The 20,359-nt window shown below is 35.1% G+C and overlaps 1 protein-coding gene across 3 annotated transcripts in view; it reads right to left on the bottom strand.

The window, feature by feature from the left end:
* Positions 1-283: 283 nt before the first annotated feature.
* The window catches only part of MCC (MCC regulator of Wnt signaling pathway), a 192,959-nt gene continuing 172,883 nt past the window's right edge, over positions 284-20,359 (bottom strand). For all 3 annotated transcript variants that reach the window (XM_026720032.2, XM_026720052.2, XM_087926943.1), the window contains 8 exons: positions 19,509-19,649; positions 17,688-17,788; positions 15,713-15,896; positions 9,212-9,446; positions 8,740-8,946; positions 7,440-7,537; positions 1,055-1,177; positions 284-769 (listed from right to left, as the gene is read on the bottom strand). In XM_026720032.2, coding sequence (XP_026575817.1) covers positions 589-769; positions 1,055-1,177; positions 7,440-7,537; positions 8,740-8,946; positions 9,212-9,446; positions 15,713-15,896; positions 17,688-17,788; positions 19,509-19,649 — 1,270 coding nt within the window. In that variant the 3' untranslated portion in view covers positions 284-588. The remainder of the gene's footprint in view (positions 770-1,054; positions 1,178-7,439; positions 7,538-8,739; positions 8,947-9,211; positions 9,447-15,712; positions 15,897-17,687; positions 17,789-19,508; positions 19,650-20,359) is intronic.

Here is a 20,359-nt window from a genome sequence, read left to right as displayed (position 1 = left end):
TGCAGTATTTATTGTGATTTCCTATCACTTGAAAAAGCAAGAGTAATTTCTGTTCCCCTAAAAGCCATTTGTATGCTAATACTTGATTATGCTGTGTACCTAGAGGCTGGCTTCAGATATCTACTTTACATTGTAAGGGGGAATGCAAAATGAATGACAAAAGAAAATGGGAAAATGCTGTTATCCAACCGATAGCTATGAGTGCGCTGGTATTCCAGCATTGCCTCATTTTTATGATAGACTCCAAAGAGTGTGTTCAACAATTAAGAGTAGAGGAATAGACTTTACTCATACAAATTTGAAATTTATAAGAGAATCTGTAATAATATCAGTAAAACTATTACATTGGAAATGTGATAAACTGATACATTTACCAACAGGCACTGAGTATGTTCAACTATACAAAAACATTAGTTTGGGGGCTCCTGCCCATGGCTGTGTATTGTTGAAGTTGCAGTCTCACCATGAGGTATTGATCTCTAACTTTGCCTGATTCGTATCAATTCACAACTGTGTTTACAATCTCAATGAGTCTTGTAAAAAGTCATTTTTGTAATGGCACATTGATTTCAAGAAAACTAATCTCTCTTAAAGGGATGTTTCATTGGTATGGGGTCTTGAGTTCTCTTCTTCCAGCAAAGCAATTCTTTGTTTGAGCATCCTGACTTGAGTCTCATGTCTTTCTACCATTGCCATCATCTGGGATTCCAGTTTCTTCAGCTTGTTTTGGTGCTTCTTCTTTGCTTTCTCATAGGCAGCCACAAGGTTACTATTGAAACATATAGAAAACATAGGCTAAGATAGTCATACCTAAACATCCATTCTGATTGGCAGCATCTTAAATGGTTATTAACATATTGGGCAGGATCCCCACACCAACTTTTCAACCCCAGCTGGCTACACAGCTCTGCTCTGCTCTGCATCTTAAGTCCAACACTCTGCTAGTGAATTGACAGTCATATATATTCCATATAGTGATTCATAGCAAGCGTAACAAAAAACGTGAATTTAGCTCAGCATACTGTATGTTGCGTTGACTGGAGGAACTCGTTACCTGTTTGCTCTTTTCAAGTCATTAACAAACTCTGCAGACTGCTGATGCCGAATTTCGCTGCTCTTAGTTAGTCTTTCTAAGGCACTCACCAACTCCTGCACTCTGCCTTTCAGTTTCTTTTCTCTGGAAAGTACAAAGCATAGTACCAAATAATGTACTCAGGGAAAATAAGTTGAACAATATCTTATTTATCATCTGCAATCTGAGCGACATGGATTATTCTGACAGCACGAAAGCCAGAGCAATACTGGTGTTGTTCATATGTTAATTAACTTATTGATTGAGGTTTGCAGCTGCATAAAGGGGTGACAGCGTGGACCATTTTCCTGTGATGCAGATCTCAATACTATTATACAGCAGCAATAATATTGTTGCAAGTGACTATACTGCTGGAGGGCTGCCCATACTGAGTTCAAATGATATTCACAAATAGGACTCTAATGAGTCACTCCAAGGCTATTTCAGTCTGGAAGATGCTACTGCTATTACATACTATTACTAATTGCTAACACTATTGCTTTTCTACTAACTGGTAAATTGGTTGTAAAAGTATGCCCTTATTTTAGGAAAATTAATAATATTTATATGGCTGCCCATGTATATGGCACCACCCTGGACAGCTTATAAACAATACATGTAAAAGCTAGCATCACCCGAAGTAATACAACCCTCACATCCAACAAACAACCTTTCTTGGCTCAGACCACGCAACATTCCAAAGGCTTGTTGAAAAAGCCAGGTCTACAAGGCTTTTCAGAAGACTACTGGGATAAAGGTGGCATTGGTCTCCCTGCCAGTCCTGCATCTTAACCACTACATCACACTGGCTCTCAATGCCTTATATTATGGCTTTCGTTGGACAGCAATTCCAAGATGGCCAACCCATTTCTTATGAAACAGTAAGCAAGTCAGATTTGACCAATATGTACCTAGTTTTCTACCTCTAGCTAAGAGGTACTTCACAAAGTACGGGAGGGTAAGCAGGCCCCTCTTTAAAGCAATTGTATCAGATTCCATATAAATCTGAAAAATGATATGGCTGCTTTACAGAAAAGTTTGCCTGTCTTCTGTCACACACTATTTATTGTATCTGAATCATCAACAGGCACAGTACAAATACCAGCATAGTTGGAAATTCTATTTTGGTTTTGGAGAGTTCTTATAGTTCAAGATGTATACAATTTTTTCCCCTATAAATACCTCTTGTGAAAGGTGAAAATTGCCATTAGGAATAACAACACCATCCAGTTTCTAGGAAAATGCCAAAAAATATAGCTTCTTTGTCAAAATAAATAAAAGCTTGGTCCTAAACGTATTAAAAGATAGCATTGAAATTACTTTCTTATTGTCATTATATTTATTTTTCTTTAAAAACTTTTATTTGTAATTATGAATGGCTACAACAAGATAGCAGAGCATCAATACTGAAAAAAAAAATCTTTGGATCCCCTTCACTTTCAAAGAGCCAGTACAATTTATTGTTTGTACAACATTATCCATTAACTTTTTATTAACAACTGCAGTCTTAATCTGGCCTCCGGGTGGCACTGTCTACAATGCCAAAAATCAAGCATGCTGCCCTTTCTAGTAAATTTTAGTTGAACAACAGATATTTTAAAGGAATGCTTCTTCAACAATGTTGTCATCACTAATCAACCTGTAAAGCAAGTTTGCTAAGGAGGTGAACCTCTGTTAATGAAATTGGAGAGAACGAGGCAGACTAAAAACACTCCTTATCTTATCTGAGTCAGAGGCTGATCTAATTTAACTGAAGGGCAGGGTTTAATCTATGACTTAATAGCACATATGGCAGATTTGGAAGAATAGCAGGAGAGCTACTTCTAAGGAGTAGCTTTTGCACATATTACTAAAAGGTACAACGCTTTCAAGAATTAGATGAGGCTGAAAAATCCTGTGATTGGGTTAGATCGAAACCAAATACAGCTATCAATGGAATCTGGTACCTTGCTTCATTCAGCATCCAGATCATGCCAAGAGCTTTTATGACTATTCAAGCCAACATAAATATAACTCTTCTCCATAACTCCTAGCTGAACACATGGACGTCAGAAAAAGTATGGAGTACAGCTGTATTAGCTGTTCATTTGTTCAAATCAACATCTGAAGAAATTATATCTACACTGAACAGAGAAACTGCACTAAATTGAAACAGGTCCATTTGAGCTTAGAACCATCACTAGTGGGCAGCATCTCTCTAGGGTCACAGATAGCTTTGCCACCAGTCCCTCAAAATGCTAGAAATTAATGCTACCTGAAAATAATCTGGCCAGGATCCCCTTCCAAATCCTGCTCTGACAAAGTAACAGCAAAAATGAAGAAAGGGATTTTAAAAGTAATACTAGTATTGATGGGAATTTGCATGTAACTACAAGGAGCTTCATTTCCATTAATGACATCCTTTTTTATATTCCTTGGGAATCAATCTACAGTCTAAAAACAATATAAATATTGAATATAAATATTCAAATGTATAAATTCTTCATGCGTACCCTGTAATTGTTCTTAGGAAAAGAATGCCAGATTATTTCAATTTTTGACCTACCTTTCTACATAATGCATTTTATCTTTTTATACTTCACTACTTTTTATTAATTTACTGCTTCTGCTAGAATTTAGTTCTTCTTATCCTTTGCAAATGAGTAGACTTCTGTTAATGTTTTACAGAATCATGTTATAAAAAAATCATATGCTGTCCAATCATGAAAGGCACCAAAATATTTTTATGATGGAAAAGTGGTATACACAGGTAGTCCTTGTTTAGCAATCATAATTGGAACCAGCAACTCACTTGTTAAGCAATTGCTAACTGAACATGACTGTGCATGTGATTTTACTTCAACTTTCCTTTGCTTTATAGAGTTGTGTAGGTCACAAATGTTTTCTGTCATTTCTTTTTCATCACCATATTAATTGCATACAGTCACTGTATGAGACAGTTGTTAAAACATGAACTACCTGTAAACTGACATCAGAATTCATCAGTAAGTAATCTTTCCTTTCAATGGAGAATTAAAAGCTACTCAACATACTTTTATTTACAAATTAGCTTGTATTTGAAAAAAAGAAATTTGTGAGGTAGTCTTAAGTTTCATCCCTTGATTTCAGCGTTTTGTTATGGCCAATCATCTATCTAATATAAACAAAAGACCTTGAGTTCCCCCCACTCTATCTCTCCTTCGCCATCTTTGCCTTTTTGGCACCCTGCATAGCATTTCCACAGATGAAGATACTTGAAGACTCCGCTACCACTGCCAGCTGACCTTCCTCATTGTCTTTACCTTCCTCCCTGTCCAACCCAACCCCAGCCTGGTCTGGGAGAGGCTGGGCTCTGCCAAAGCCCTGCAGAGCTCTCCTGCCCAAGTTCTGGCCAGTCAGCCAAACTGCCACAGGGACCCTGAGCAGTGGCAGTGCTTCCTTCCCCTGGGCGGACCCATCCCATGGAGCTACTTAGCAGGCAGGAACTCTCAAAGCATGAATCCATGGCCTACCTCGGGACCAGAGGGGATGGAACTGCAGCTGTGGTCACTCCAAAAGTTTCTCCACATGTCCCGCAGCTGCCCAGTTACCACTTGCTTCTGCCTTGCCTCCATGATGCAAAGACTGGACAGCTGCTTTAAAGCAGCAGTGAGCCTTGGTGGAAAGACTCACGTGGTGGTGGCAAACTTTGCAAATCTAAGTAAAACCAGGACAAGCGGAAGCTTCTGTAGGTGGCAGTTTGCAGTAGAACCTTTGCACCTGGGCACCAAGTAGGTCCAGGGCGAGCTGACACAAACCCTTTCATGCGTGGAAGGCAAGTTATCATGATCCCTAGCTAGCAGAAGGGTGAGATTGCTAAAGTAGGGTAACAATATTTTGAAATTTGATTCAGGATTTCAATTTGCTTCAGTTTTTCTGCTGACATTTCCACAAGAGCATGATAGCTGAATAGAATTTTTCAGCATTCTGAGGTCTGACCTGCAGAACTAAAATTGAAAACTATTGTACTAGGTAACAGGTTGCTAAATTCTTTAATTGTAGTATTGAATAGCTTTTTAAAATGATACATATTGTCTCATGCACAACTATGTAACATAGAGAGAGAGGCCCTTTAGTCTTATCTGTTTCAAAGGTTTTAAATCCATTCCTTGCTCTCATGCATTTTTAATAGAATCCTAGAAATATGATACAATAACCCTTTTCCCTTCCTAAAAAAATCTTCTCTATTATATCATCTTACTCTCTATTCTGCTTATGTATGATTGTTCCCTATAGGATATTTCACCCATTCCTCTTCCCTGCGGAATAACTGCTCTTCTGTGCTCCTGAACTGTTAGTGAATTTATAAAGCCCAATATATAAAAAAGAAACTCCAAAACTTGCATCTCTCATCTAAGACTATGGGAGAAAGCCTATTTGTTCTCAAGGAACAATGTTATACTTAACACTCATGCCAAAATAATCTTATTTTTAGTACATACTGTTATTTTAGGATAGGCAAGTGGTACTATCAATTATTTTACAGAGTACCTATTCTCAAATGTGTGGATGTTGTGATCTGGTATAGGTGGTTTGGAGGTGCAGAATCTTATAATTTAACGTCTAAATACCTGCCCCCATGAGAGAAGCTGTGTAAAAATACTATTTAGATAAGCACAAACACACTGCAGCAACCCTAACAACAGAAAAAGGAAACAGATTATCCATACACTATCTTCTGACAAAATGGATATCCATATTAGGACAAGCTAGAATATCTATATTGCTATAACTATAATGCTTTCTTTGCTTGCAAGAAAAGCAGGTCTTGGTCATAAAAAGAAGTTTCTAACAGTCTTCCCTAATTCCTGAACAAACTGTATGGTCCTCCTTTGCAAATACCAGACACTGCAATAGACTGGATTGTTCAAAGTGCCACTAAATGACTCAGCTCTTCCAATAATATTTCAGTAGTCTCTTTGATCTTCTCTATCCATCTTAACTGTTGGCTGCTTCTCCTACTTTCCATAACCTTGTCAAGCGTAGTAAAAAAAATTTAAAAAGAAAATCTGCTGTATCATTTATCATATTCGGGATTCCATTGCTAAACAAGCAAAACAAGGGAAGAATCAGTTTTGGTCTAAGACTAAATGGTTGGTTCTTCTTGCAAACCATGGTACCAGGGACTCATTAAGCTTGCTGACTGATACTATGTCTGTCTTCTTATTAACCCAAGAATTTTACTTTTTGTTTTTATTTCTATAAAGCTAACAGTGGTGTTATCTACATATTCAAGTTAACATTTCAGACTATTTTGATTCCAGATGACATCTCTTCTAATCCTACCACTTATTTTATTATTTTCAACCCAAACCAATATCATACAAAAAGTATAGAAGGGGCTCAGACCATTCATCAATGGAATAGGAACAAATCTGATGTGAATAGAAGTCAGCAAAATAAAAACTGAATTAAAATATGAAGCCTACAGAGAAAAAAACCCACCCCAAAGTATCTCTCGGGGAGAGGCAGCTTGAAATGTTTCCGATTGTTCCATTTTAAGCTCCTCCCTCCAGATTGCATGCCCAGACAAGATCTGGATCAGTTCTTCCCTACCTAAACTTAACTGTCAGACAGATGTTCCTGCAAGGAGACAATCATTGAATAAGGTAGCTGCTAAACAAGGACTACCTATAGTAACAATGCAGCTGTCATTATACAGGAGTTACATGGCATACCAATATTAATATGAGCGCATCAGCAACTACTTTCTCACCCTTCTAGCTGCAACAGACGAAGTTATCAGCATGACAGTTAAAAGCTTCAAACTGCTGGCAAGTAGTTCCTTTATGCTCTTAAGAGTAATAAAATGGCTGACTGGATTGCCTGCTATAATGCACAACATAGTAAGATAATTAAATTGTTTCACTCTGGCCAGAATTAGAAAGCAATTTAGCAGAACTGTCAAAATATGTGTTATAGGAAGTACTGCTGATATTCTCTTTTTTTCATTTATTTATTTCCAGTATTACTGTTAATATAAAACTTGGCAGCTTATTCTTATGGGGAATCTAAACTAACAGAGATAATTCTGGAATGCCATTTCTAAATTTTCCCTATCTCCCTTGTGATTTTTGATTAGCATAGTCACCTACTCTGGCCTCTAGAGTTTTCATGTACATTGTGAGAATTAACAGCAATAATTAATCTGCTGGTTTATAGATATTGTGAAAACCTGAGGGACATGCAGATTAGAATTTCAGAATATGAAATGATAAAATGGATACTTCAAAAACGACATAATTGCAGAATGGTGAGAACATCTGAGTAATTTAAAGGCTGCTATAAACTCATAGATTTATTAGCACCTTTCTGTTTGAGAAAGGGGGGGGAAACACATCTCGCTTACCGTCTGAGGGCATTTGCCAATTCTGTAGTCAGCTCACTTTCATTGTAAGATTTGAGCTCAGTTAGTGTTAATGATGTTGATGTGCCATCTGTGCACTCCTGCAAATTAAACCAAGACAAGGTAGGATTATCTTGCATAAATCCAGGCACATTTTAAAGTTTATAGTAATCTTAAAAACATATTTTTATTATCAGGCTATCAGTCACTTAGCTCCATTTTAACCTCTTTCAAGGACATAATCTTCCCAAAGAAAAACAGCATAACACGTAACAAAAAACAAAATAGTAAGATACACACAGCTTTCAAAATACCTATCCACAAATGCCATTAAAACTTAAAAGACAACACAAATGGATTTAAATCCTCTTAAAGATAGCATGCACAAAATCCTCTATGTACAATAGGAAAGGAATATCACAGAATAGGGACTAGCAGAGAAAAAGTTCCTATTGTTAGTACTCAGTTTTATGCACCTTGGAAGTGATTGGTAAGCAAACTTGCAATACTGATCTTAAAAATATACATAGCTGTATGTGGATATAGGTAGTTCCCCATATTAAAAGAACAAAGATACAACTTTAAATTAATGAATTAGCAACCATTGCAGCAAAAGGATTGATGCAACATTACCTACGTACCTACAGTATACTGAGAGCATTTGCACCAAGACAAATTCCGTGTGTGTCCAATCACACTTGGCCAATAAAGAATTCTATTCTATTCTATTCTATTCTATTCTATTCTATTCTATTCTATTCTATTCTATTCTATTCTATTCTATTCTATTCTATTCTATTCGTTTTCAAGGACAAACATTCTCCCCACTTTAAGCATTTGATAAATGCTTTGGCACAAATTTGAATAAGTTTAATTTCTTACTATCCAAATATATACAGGGAGTCTTACATCCACAACTGAGCCCAAAATTTCCATTGCTAAGTAAGATAATTGTTAAGTCAGTTGTGCCCAATTTTATGACCTTTCTTATATGCAGTTGTTAATCAAATAACTGATCTTATTAAGTGAATCATACAAATTTAAAGCAATCTCGCTTTCTCATTGACTTTGCTTGTTGGAAGCCAGTTGGGAAGGTTACGAATGATGTATCCCAGGACAGTGCAATTGTCATAAATATATGTGAGTTACCAAGTTCCCTAATTTTGATCATGTGATCATGGGCTTGCAGCGATGGTTCTAAGTGTGAAAAGTGGTCATCAGTCCCTTTTCTCAGTGCTGTTGTAACTTCAGTCACTAAACAAATGATTGTAAGTCAAGGACTACCCGTATGACAGTAACTCACCTTACTTGACTTGTCTTTGCTGCTGCTACTAGTTGAGCTGAGAGATCTCATTCTCTGTTCTTTTTGCTCTTCTACTTCTGACTTGAGGTGTTCAATATGAACCAAGTATGCTTGTTCCTGAGCTTCTCGACTGCTCAGCTTCAACTCGAGAGCTTTCTTCTCTTTTTCTAGCAAGTACAGCTGTGCTTTCAGTTCTGCCATTTCTTCCTGTTGGGGGAGACAACAGAATATCAACGTAGCAGGTCAGATCAACAGAATTATCTGCATAACTAGCATGCAGAATTCCTGATAAGGTGTAGTCTTCTTAATCTTAGGTACAAAACATATGTTTCTTTTGGGTTGTATAGTTCACTACTGTTCTGGGTTGAATTGTTGTTTAAAAATAAATTGATTTTACATTAAAATATTGCAGCTATATATTAAAATTAAGATATCAAGATTGCCTTGCCTGATACATCACAACATAAAATACCTTCATTGCCATGAGTTCCTGCATAAGTACAGCATTTTCTAGATCCAATCTTTGGCTGTCCCCATGAGGCTTGACATCATAACTGAGTGGGTCAATATGGATGCTCTCCAGCTCCAGCATGGTTAATTTAATAGCTGCTCTATCATTTTTTAGCTGTTGAATGTAGTCCTTCAATCTCTGCTCATCCTCCTTTGTGAACTCTGTATCACAGCTGCTTGCTGTTGAACTAGTAGTACTTAGGAAAAAAAGGGAAAAAACATTTAGGAAAGATATGTCTAAATAGACCTCGTGTACATAAAAATAAAAGAAATAAACAAAAAACATGTATCAGTATACTGTAGATATTGATAAATTTTCAGTAAACATTTTTTTCAGTAAAACAGTGCTAAGAGCCAATGAATAACTTAAATTTATGGAGAAGGCCTATCTTGGTTTAAGTTTTTTGGGAAGGTTTTTAAGTTAGATTACACAAAAGTGGGCTTGATAGAATATTTACACAAAGAGAAGCCAAGCTTCATAATCTTTATGCTATAATTAGTATGACCTATGCTCCGATATGATCTAAAATTAGAAATTTGGTTTTCACATTTTATAATTGTAATTTATTACTTTATTTGTATCCTGACTTTAGATACATAAGCCTGCTGTCAATTTTTATGCAATATTATCTCAAATTAGAACAGACAGCCAATCCAATCCTGATGATACATGTTATGATTTCAAATAAAAGTTTATATGTTCCAGAATTTCTAGATAACTTAAGTTATTTCTCAGTTATTTTCCATTCCAGTCATCCAAGAAAAAAAGATTTGTAGAGGTTAACTGTGATTCTTCTATTCATTCCTTAACATTCACTGTTGAACATAGTTATACTGCCACCAAAAAGAGACAGAAACAATTCCACATTTTCTACAACCTTGTGCAGAAACTATGTTGTCTCCCGAGGACCTGTAATCAGCTGATGGGTAAGGGTTAAGTCATCCATTAGCTCTGCCTGTCTGGAATGCTGGATGATCTCAGTTATCAGCAAGGGAATAAATCATTTTCTGCACTGGGTTGCAATATTTTCCATCCATTTTAGACAAAGAGAAGGAAGAAAGACACAACACATGAATGATTTCTGTAGCCATACTTAACATGGCTTTATAATTAAGCCTATTTTTCATTCTATTAAACTAAAAACTGTCTTTATATTACTTATCAAATAAACAGCTTGCCAGTCTTCTAGAGATTTCCAAGCATGCTTATCCTAGAAGTTACAGAAAATATTGGCAAAGTACACAGATCTCCCTGAGCTATTCTTTTCATGTAGTAGCACTATATCCTCCAAATTTCAACAGTGAGCTTCTTAACTCTTTTAGGTAGCAACAAAAATGCTGTGAAGAAGCAGCTAACAAGTTACTTTATTTTTTTCTTAAATTTCCTTTGCCTTCATTGATAATTGAGAAAGGTGTAAATATGCATGTCTATAAAGATTCTTAGCCATCTAAATCATGGGTGTCTCAAGGGTGCTTTTCAAAAGGCAACTGGATTTTCTTTGTTTTCCTCATCCAAGAAGCTTTTTCAAGGTTCTTTAGTGCCTTTTCAGTGCCTTTTGAAAAGCACTTTTGGGTATAAATATATGGTTTTATGCAAAATTTTAGGATCCTATATATTTCAATCAGTCTTGAGGTCAATCACAACTACACAATTACAAAAACTACAAAACACAACTACTGTCACAACTACAGTACAAAGTTAACATCAACTTTCTGTAAATTCACTGTTTATATGCTATTGTCTACAGAATCAAAGTAAGAAAACTATGATTATTGCATGCAAAAATTCAGATCTTCCTACCAATACTTTTTAACATCTTTCAATAGAAATAATGTCAACTAAATGCAAAGGTATGTGTATTCAATTCTCAGTAGTGTTTGAACCCCATCGAATAACAACTGGCTCAGGAAGTAATTGAAATGTAGCATTTGATCAGGAATATCCACATTTTTGTCTTCAACTCTACTTTTTCTTTACAAATATATAGGCTTGAACAAGGCCTCAGATTTTCCTCAAAAGTATCTGAAACTTTTTATTCACTAAGAGATGGGGGGGAGAGATCAAAAGAATCAGAGAACCCCCTTGCCCAGTTAATATCACGTTCCCTAAAACTTTCTGAAAACTTAATAGATTGTTTATGGTCAAAAGTGTTCCTTTGGATCTCATATTTAGGAACAGCATAGAGAAATAAAGCAGGTTTCTTAGTACCTAATAGTTAACTGACTTCCCCACAGGCAATAGGTTTTCTTATAATAGAAAAGCTGATAAAGTTATAGTGGATCAGAAGATACTTCCACATAAGACTTGTATCATGCAATCACTCTGCCTTATTTTCAGAATCTCATGAACAGCTCAGTTCAAAAAATGCAATGCGTGGTCTTCATAAAACCTATTAGCATATCCAACTACAGCATCTGAAAACCTGTAGTATAGTTTCTTGTCATTTTGAGATACTATAGTGAAAAACTGAAATTATATTTAAAAAGACCTCCCTTTCTCTATCATCAACACCTGGGAAAAATAAAATCCTAGCTCTGCCCAATGATATGCCTTCAATCATACTGGAGTCCACTGGAATTGGGTGGATAATAAATTTATATCATACATGATATTGTAGGTATGCTAAAACCCTTAGCTCTCCAGAAAAGAAAATAGCTGAGGATCATAAAAGAAATGGTCCACAAAAGAAAGAAATCACCTAAAGTGTCCGCAATTCACTGAGAATTCTGCTTATAGTAGATGGGCTATTACTAGCAATGCTAGAAACCTTCCTTTAGAAGCATGCAATGATTAGTTACTGACAATTACCATATACTTGGTAATTAAGTGCCATTTATTAAAGTAGCACATTTTTAAAATCAATAAATTTGCATATACAGGATACATAACCATAACTTCCAGATAGTAGTATTCAGTATGTTGAATATCATCTTAATAAAAGTATCTTGTTCATTTGACTTTTAGGTACTGTGTAAGCTCTGTTTATGTGGATAATTAGTTTGAAGGCTTTTGGAACATACTCTAGTCTGCTTTGTTGTTAAGGTTCATTGAATTAAAGCTGTTTTGGACAAATTTAAAAAAAAGATACATAATCATCAATATTATCTTGTAATGCTTGTGCAGATCAGATGTGCTAGAAAACTTAGTAGGGTAACTGAACTTTTACGCTTCAGTTAAATGAACTAGTAGGAAAGTAAACTTATTGTATTATGTGTCTACACATCACAACTGTCAATAGACAAAAATATAGTCTAAATGCCCAGGAATATGCAAAAATAACCATTTTGGATTAAAAATTTAAGCAAATTATTAAAACCTGCATATTTCCATAACTTGTAAGCCATTCAGAATCACTTATACAATGAGATGTATGGAGCATTAATTTGATCAATCAAACCAATTTAGGCCCTAGACCTACTTCTCTCATAATGTTCTCAATTCTGATTTTATATAATTATATCTATGTTTAAATGCATGAGTTTAACAATCCCGTAGTTGAACATTCTCCAATAACTTCACTGATTTTGGATTGTGCCACTTTAAGTATTTCCTGTTAATGATTCCCAATCTGCTTATATAATCTCTGTTCTAGTCATTCAACTGGCTTCCCTTAAAGTGGCAAAGTTTACAGATTTTATCTATAGAATGCCTATAGGCTGCTCTAATTCAAGCCAATTAGGTTAATTCAATAAATGTAGCTTGACATTGCTTAAGATTAGCATATATACTACGAATGTTTTCCATTTCTTAAACAGACAAAAATATAGCAAGCTTCTAAATACATCATCATGCTTCTAATATATCAGTGCATATATCAGAGCTAAACAATTTCTGTTCAGGCTTTAAAAATCAATACAAAGTTGCATTTGTATCCTAACCATCAGCACAGGATAGATTCAGATTTTTATTCTTCTCTGAACTCCATAGATTCTTTAACTGAGTCAAATAATGAAGAAGAAAGTATATTTACAGCAGATGTTTTCAACATGCTTTATAAATATAAATTCTACATATGGCGTTAATAGACTCAAACCCAAATTTTAAACTTGGATTAATCTATTAACCAATTACACCTTATGCTTATTTCCATACTTGTTATGGCAGCCTCATGCTTTTATGGGAGAGATGTAATGGAGACAACCCTAAATCTAAAAATAAGTTTAATAAGACATAAGAGGCTGAATGGATCCATATTTGTAAAAGAAATGTAAAAAAACCCCACTGGCTACAGTTGCAAAAAACACAGTGAAGCAAAACAATATTTTGATCTATGACTCTTTCCATATTCTACAGCATAAATATGCTTTGGGATATGAATATATTAATTATGTTCCTTAAATGAATGAGCTTTGCTACGTTTCTAATCAAATGTTGACCAAATAAGATAGACTAATAAATATGAAGTTTGGAAGTGAAACTTCATGAGAGAGCAATTGTTGTGGATAAGTATGGGTTAGAAGAAAATCATTACAATTTTTGTGAACAGTCATGTATTTATGAGGGCATATTTTAGGATATCTAACTATTTGAGTACACCAATAAACAGTGGTAATGCTGTATCAAAATGAGTTTGGAATTGCAGGAAGTTTTGGGAATCATTTTGCTGATGGCTCTTTTAGGTTCTTCTATACTACCTAAATGCCATGTCATGTATCAATGGTACTTATAAACAATGTACACATTCACTTTCTAGCTATTTATTCCACCTTTTCTGCAGCAGTTCATGGTGTTTAAATGGTGATTTCTCTTCACTCTATTCACACAACAAACGAGTAAGATTGTTTGACTGAGAAAGAATGACTTGTCCTCCACAAGATGCTGAAACTGAGAATCAACTTGAATTACATGAGTGGCACAGAAGTATTAGAAGACCACTCTTCAAATAAATTAAATAAAATATATCTCAGGCCTGGCATGCAGAAGACTGGGTTCCTCTTTATGAAATGAGATAAATTCTTTTTTAGCAGAAGGATTAGGTTGTAATTAGTTTACTAATATTATATATCTAGCAATATCTAAGGGATGGTTGTAATGATCTCTAGGAAGAAATATTTCAAACAGATTAAATAGAATATGAATGAGAGTTAATATGGATTAGAATCCATATTTATCTGACAAAGTAACCTTTAGTCTCTGAAAGTTTATGCTACAAATAGACTTTAATGTCCTATACTGTTGTGTTTACATATCAAGTAACCCTAACCCTTTCTCTCTTGTGTTTTATTTTTCCTCCAAGTTCAATCAATTGTGCATCCTAGAAACATGCTTTGAGGCTGAGCTTTTGTCTTTAAAATGATTAGTACTTCTTCATCCACCAGAGATGTATTTCTCTTTTCACAAAGGAAGGGAGGCTGCAAATTGAAATTCTAGCTATTAATTTTATTCACTGCCTAGTAACAGCAGCCTGTGTGCTGCTTTTTCCCATTTTATTGCAAATGCTCCCTTTTATCGCCTTTAACCTCCTTGTCCCCAGTGGTTGCTTGAGCATTTGTTCCCAGTAATGTGCTAGGCAATCTGACATTCAGCAGCTCATTTTTGATGCCGAAGTTAAGCCCAGGTCAACACTTCAATTACAAACCCCATTTTAAGGGGTCTCAAACAGCAGAAGAAATTATTCACATTGACATGAAAAGTCTTTTCCAAGGAGAAAGGCTCCCCCATTTCCTTCACAGAGTTTATAAAAAATACTCCGAACATTTGGAGTACCATTCTACACTGTTTGTCACATAGACTCTATGTGCTTCAATCTTTTATACAGTTCTGTGGTTGCACAGTTCCACCCGTACAGTGTTTTAGCAAAAGATCATCCAAAAAAACTTATGGATGTTGCCAAAGCCAAGGAAGATGCATAGATGTTAATAGCTAAATAAAATGATGATTGAATTCTCTTTTATATCCAAGCTCACCTATCTACATTGCAATAAAATGTTCTCTAGGTGCTGAGAATCAGCAAATAAGTTATATTTATATATTCAATTCTGAAGATAAAATTGACCACACATATTGCATTACATTTTTAACATCAAATGGAATTACATCAAATGACTTCATTTATGTAGTTAACAAGGAATCTGGAAAAATCAGATTCTTATTCATTAAGCTCTGTGAAGACTTCATATAATACCATTGAACTAGTAATATATATAAGTTTCAGTGGAAGAAAATTAAAAAATAAAGAAGTCGTAGAGAAATTATCAAAATAAATGATATTATGAAATATATTACATTTCAAATACAATAAATCTCCACAAATATATATTTAAAACAGCCTACTAAAATTGGAACAGAATTGAGTAACAGATTGAGATCACCCTGTAATAATTTATTAGGAACACAAATATTATTGAACAGGTTGTAGGAGGATGGATGGCTAGCTAATACCAAAAACCCTCCAAAACAATCTCTAATTCATTCAGAAAACCAAATGATTGGAGATTAACCATGCCAATGAACCATAATTACCTGGTATGACTGTTGGAAGAAAGACTCTCCCAGGGCTGTACACTACAGCCAGTAACCGCATAGGCTCCCCCACAGCTTCCGTCCAATTTCATCAACAGGGCCTTGGCTGCATTCTCAGCTGTCTTCCTACAGTCATGGGCTCTTTTAAGCATCTGGGTGATGCTTTCATCCCTTGTTTGATCCCCTGTTCACAAGCAAATGATCAGAACAACATAATACTGGAAAAGTTCAGAAGCATTAATGTGAGCCAATGTGCTTTTAAGCAAACTTCTATGTTCCCATGATGACATTAGCACATAATGGACTTCAAAAATAATTGGGCTTAGGAAGAAGTGAAACTGGCAGTGGTACAAGGATGAACTCTCCACGAACAGTCTACACAGAGTGAGTCTTTCATCCTCTGTTCTTGCTCCTCATGTAACATCTTTGTAGGAACAATGAGATCTGAAGAAAAACTAAAGCTGTATCATGAATTCAATGGGATTCCACAAGAACCGAAGCACAACCATAATGTCTCTCTACCTCTATCCAGACTCTCCTAATTTTTTTGTACTACCTGAAATAGAACAATATTTATTCATACAAATTGTTTCATAGCTTCCAATCATTATTACCTCATATTCTGCTACTGAGAACTGTTTTGGTTAATCATTTTATTGTTTTTATTCTATGTATTAAAAAAATTATACTATGTTATAAAAGGATGTCACTGTACAATTTAAAATAATATTTATGGATTTAATTGGACACTTTTTATTTCAAAAGCCTGATATTTCATGTGAAATGTACATTTTATATAACCTATGCATCAAATGGTACAAAGTTGAATATGAAAAACCTAAAGCTGAATGTTTGGATGTTTCAACAAGACAACAATCTGAAGCGTACTTCCAAATCCACTAAGAAGGGCTTACAGGAAATAAAGATGAAAGGTTTTGAAACAGCTTTTACAGACCTCATACTGACAATAAATTCCAATAAGTGCTTTTGGTAGTGTGGAGAGCCCTAATCCCCTGCTTTATCATCCCATGTGGCTCTAGATCAGGGCATCTGCAAACTTGGCAATTTTAAAATTTGTGGACTTCAACTGATTAATTGTTCTAACTGTCAGAAAATTTCTCCTTGGTTGGTTTTCTCCTTGATTAGAAGCAGGTTACTTTTGTTCAGTCCTGATTTTCTATGAGTCAGGAATAATGTTTTCTATTTGGACATGTTATAGTTTGCATAGTTTTTATTACATAAAAATCACAAAAGCTATAATTTTTATTTCTTTTGAGTAGCTTTTGTCAAAACTATTTTGCATTTTATAAGAAATAAGAATACAATTAACTTTGGCTTCTTAAAGCTATTGTTCTAAATAGATTTTAAAATAAATAAATATGTTGTTTTCTAAAGAAACTTGTTTTCAATTTAGAAGAAAAGATTCATTCTGGAACTCTCCAGTGTGACTGTGAATAATTAATTCCAATATGCTAAAACAAAGGACAGAAATTTATTTGTCTTGTGACACTGAAATCAGATGATCATTTGATCTTTAAAAACTTCCATTTAACATATTGTTGACTGTTGAGATGCTGAGGTAATAAATTAAATCTTCAAACATGCTGTTTCCATGCTCTGAAATACTCCAGATTTCTAACTTTGGGAAACAAATTGAATGAAAAATAGCATTTTTAAAGTACTAATCGCATAGATAAAATATGTAACCTCCTCACTTAATTGTTGATGTGGCTGTTTATGGATTTTCATCTAATAACCCTATATCAAGATCTGTTATTGTTCAAAACACTTTTTCTTGCATTCTGTTATTTAACTTCCAATTGAATCATTTGTTATAACTGTACTTGGTTGTTCTAACAAGCACACAGGGAGCCATGTAATAGTCCACTATTGTAATGTTCCCTTTAAAGGTGATGGATAGCAAATAAAGTACAAATTGGATTATTAGAGAGAAAGTGATTCAATGAACACTTACCGACAGACCCAACACCTGCAGCTCTGAATTGTCCAAGAATAAGAGATTGTTCACTTTCAGCCAATGCTAGCAACAGCTCATAGGCTTCAATGCACTGTTCACTGAGGAGAGAAAAAGTCTGAATCGGTGCATGTGGGGGGAAATTAATCTACCTAATAAGACCCTACTCTGTTGAACCCTACTCTGTGGAAAACTAGCAAGTATGATGATCATTGGTGGTCTCTATGTTCCTAAATAACAGCTTGAATAATTCACATAAGTAACATAAGTAGAACATAACAACGTAAGTATAAAATAACATAAGCAGGGGGTTGGACTAGAAGACCTCCAAGGTCTCTTCCAACTGTGTTATTCTAATAATGATTCATATAAATAATATAAGGAGAACTGCATAAATAAAACTCACAGTAAACTTTTGATTATAGAATAAAAGCCTTTAATTCTGGATATTATGAAATTATAGCACTACTTTCCTAGGTTTCATTAGAGGTTCAAGACAGACACTATTTTTTTTTCAAGAAATCATCACCACACCAGTTCTAAAATCTACTTTTAGTATAGAACTAATTAGTTTAGATGAAACCAAGCCAGGTATTTTTCCCCTCCCCATGTCCTACAGCATATCAGGCATCCCAGGGTAAAATATGGGACAGTTGAATTGGATAACTAAACCTTAGAGTGGCAGAAACTCTTTCCTTGAAGCATTTCTTTTATTCTGTCTTGCTTTTGCTGGAATAAGAAATAGCCTGAATAGCTGGTAAATAACTTCCCTGAAGACATTTTCAGTGCCAAAAATATTTTGGATTTTAGCATGAATCATAACAAACATGGATTGCTTTTATTATCTGCTTGATAAACATTATGTGTTTCACTAAATTGTTCTTAAAAATAACATTTAGATACTTTGTTAAGCCTTGATGGGAAATTAAGTTTGAGTTTTAAGGTATAAGCATAAACCAAAGAAGTGCTAAATACTTTCCTTTAGTAACCATGTTGTCGTATGAACTGACAATCCATCAAAGCAAAGATACAAATTTGAAATAGAGTAATTTCCCAACTGTGAGACCTATTAAACAGTGGAATAACTTGCCCATAGGAGCTGAAACTGACAGTTTTCAAACCAAGGTTGGTAGCTATTTGTCTGGAATGATCTGAAAATTCTTGCCCTGGGATGGGGGTTGGACTAAAAAATGTCCACGCTCCCTTCCAAGTCTATCATTTGAAGTCTGTGGACTTGAAGTGGAAAATTGCCTACTTATGGTTATCTCTAGAAATTCACTTGCTAAGTAGAAAATATTAACAGCAGGCAAGAAATTAAGTAAAATAAAGAGAAAACATAATACTTTGGCGCAGAGTCCTTAAACTTTTTATAGTACAGATAGTCCTCAACTTACAATCATTTGTTGTTCAAAATAACAACAGCACTGAAAAAAGGGACTTATCGGTTTTCATAGTTATGACCATTGCAGCATCCCCATAATCACATGATCAAAATTCAGATGCTTCGCAACTGGCATGTATTTATGAGGATTGCACTATCCCAGGATCATGTGATCGCCATTTGTAACATTCCCAGACAGCTTCCAACAACCAAGTCAATGGGGGAAGCCAGATTCGCTTAACAACCGCATGATTCACTTAACAACTGTGGCAAAAAGGTTGTAAAATGAAGCAAACTTCACCTAACTGCCTTGCTTAGCAATGGAAATTTGGGGCTCAATTGTGATCGTAAGTCAAGTACTACCTGTAAATCAAACAATGTAAGAATATGTATCAGTTCATTCATTTATTTATTTTCTCATATATTCTCCATTGTTATACCTGTATTGCAATGCCAGCCTGAGGGCTGTGGCATTGGATTCATATTTTCCAACCAACATGCTCATCCTTTCAGCATTGCTCTTACACTCTTCCAGAGTTATTGTCAATAAATCATTCTGAGATTTTAAGTGCTCGATGCGACTGTGGAAAAGAAAATCCTCTTAGTTTTTATGTAGGGGTTACTGCCATCCTACTCTGTCTTAGGAGTTCTACAGCTTATACAGACAACTCTTAAGTTGAGGAAAACTAGTGTAAACCATTTTTGCTTTCCTTGGACCTATCAAAGGCTGAACAAAGTATTAGCCCTTGGAACCAAAATGGAGACAATGATCCCAATTAGGATAGCAGCAGCCATAGCTTTTCACAGCTGGTGCTTCTTCAATACCATAACTGATTGGAGGTGCATGCTCTTATGAATTTGTATGAGGCTGTGGAGTATAATCCTCTCACATGGTGGCCTGATTTGGCAATTCCTGCTTATTACTTCTCTCACTGTGATCTACCCAAATCACTCTTAAAGATTTCATACCACATTTCTCTAGAGACAACATCAGCTATTGCTATGACTTAAAGAGCAATATGGAAATCCTAACAAATCCCTTTATGACATAATACTGATGACTACATTATCTTGTTGAAAGAAAGATCATGATTAGGACTGTCCTCTTTTCATTATCATAAATTTCTATATTGCTATCCAGCTGGTATAAGCATAATTCACAAAAATCAAAATGAAATTAATAAATTAACTGAAAGAGATTATTCTTGCTCCCTCCCTCGCTCTATATATGTAAAAGTGTTTTTTTTTGATAAATATAAAATCTACTTAACATTTGTGCACTGATAATGAG

This window comes from Pseudonaja textilis, chromosome 2 (assembly GCF_049901715.1).
Source record: "Pseudonaja textilis isolate UNSWEBS1 chromosome 2, rPseTex1.2, whole genome shotgun sequence".
Classification (NCBI taxonomy): domain Eukaryota; kingdom Metazoa; phylum Chordata; class Lepidosauria; order Squamata; family Elapidae; genus Pseudonaja; species Pseudonaja textilis.
The sequence above is the reverse complement of the archived record's forward strand: the minus strand, read 5'-3'. Positions and strand labels throughout refer to the sequence as shown.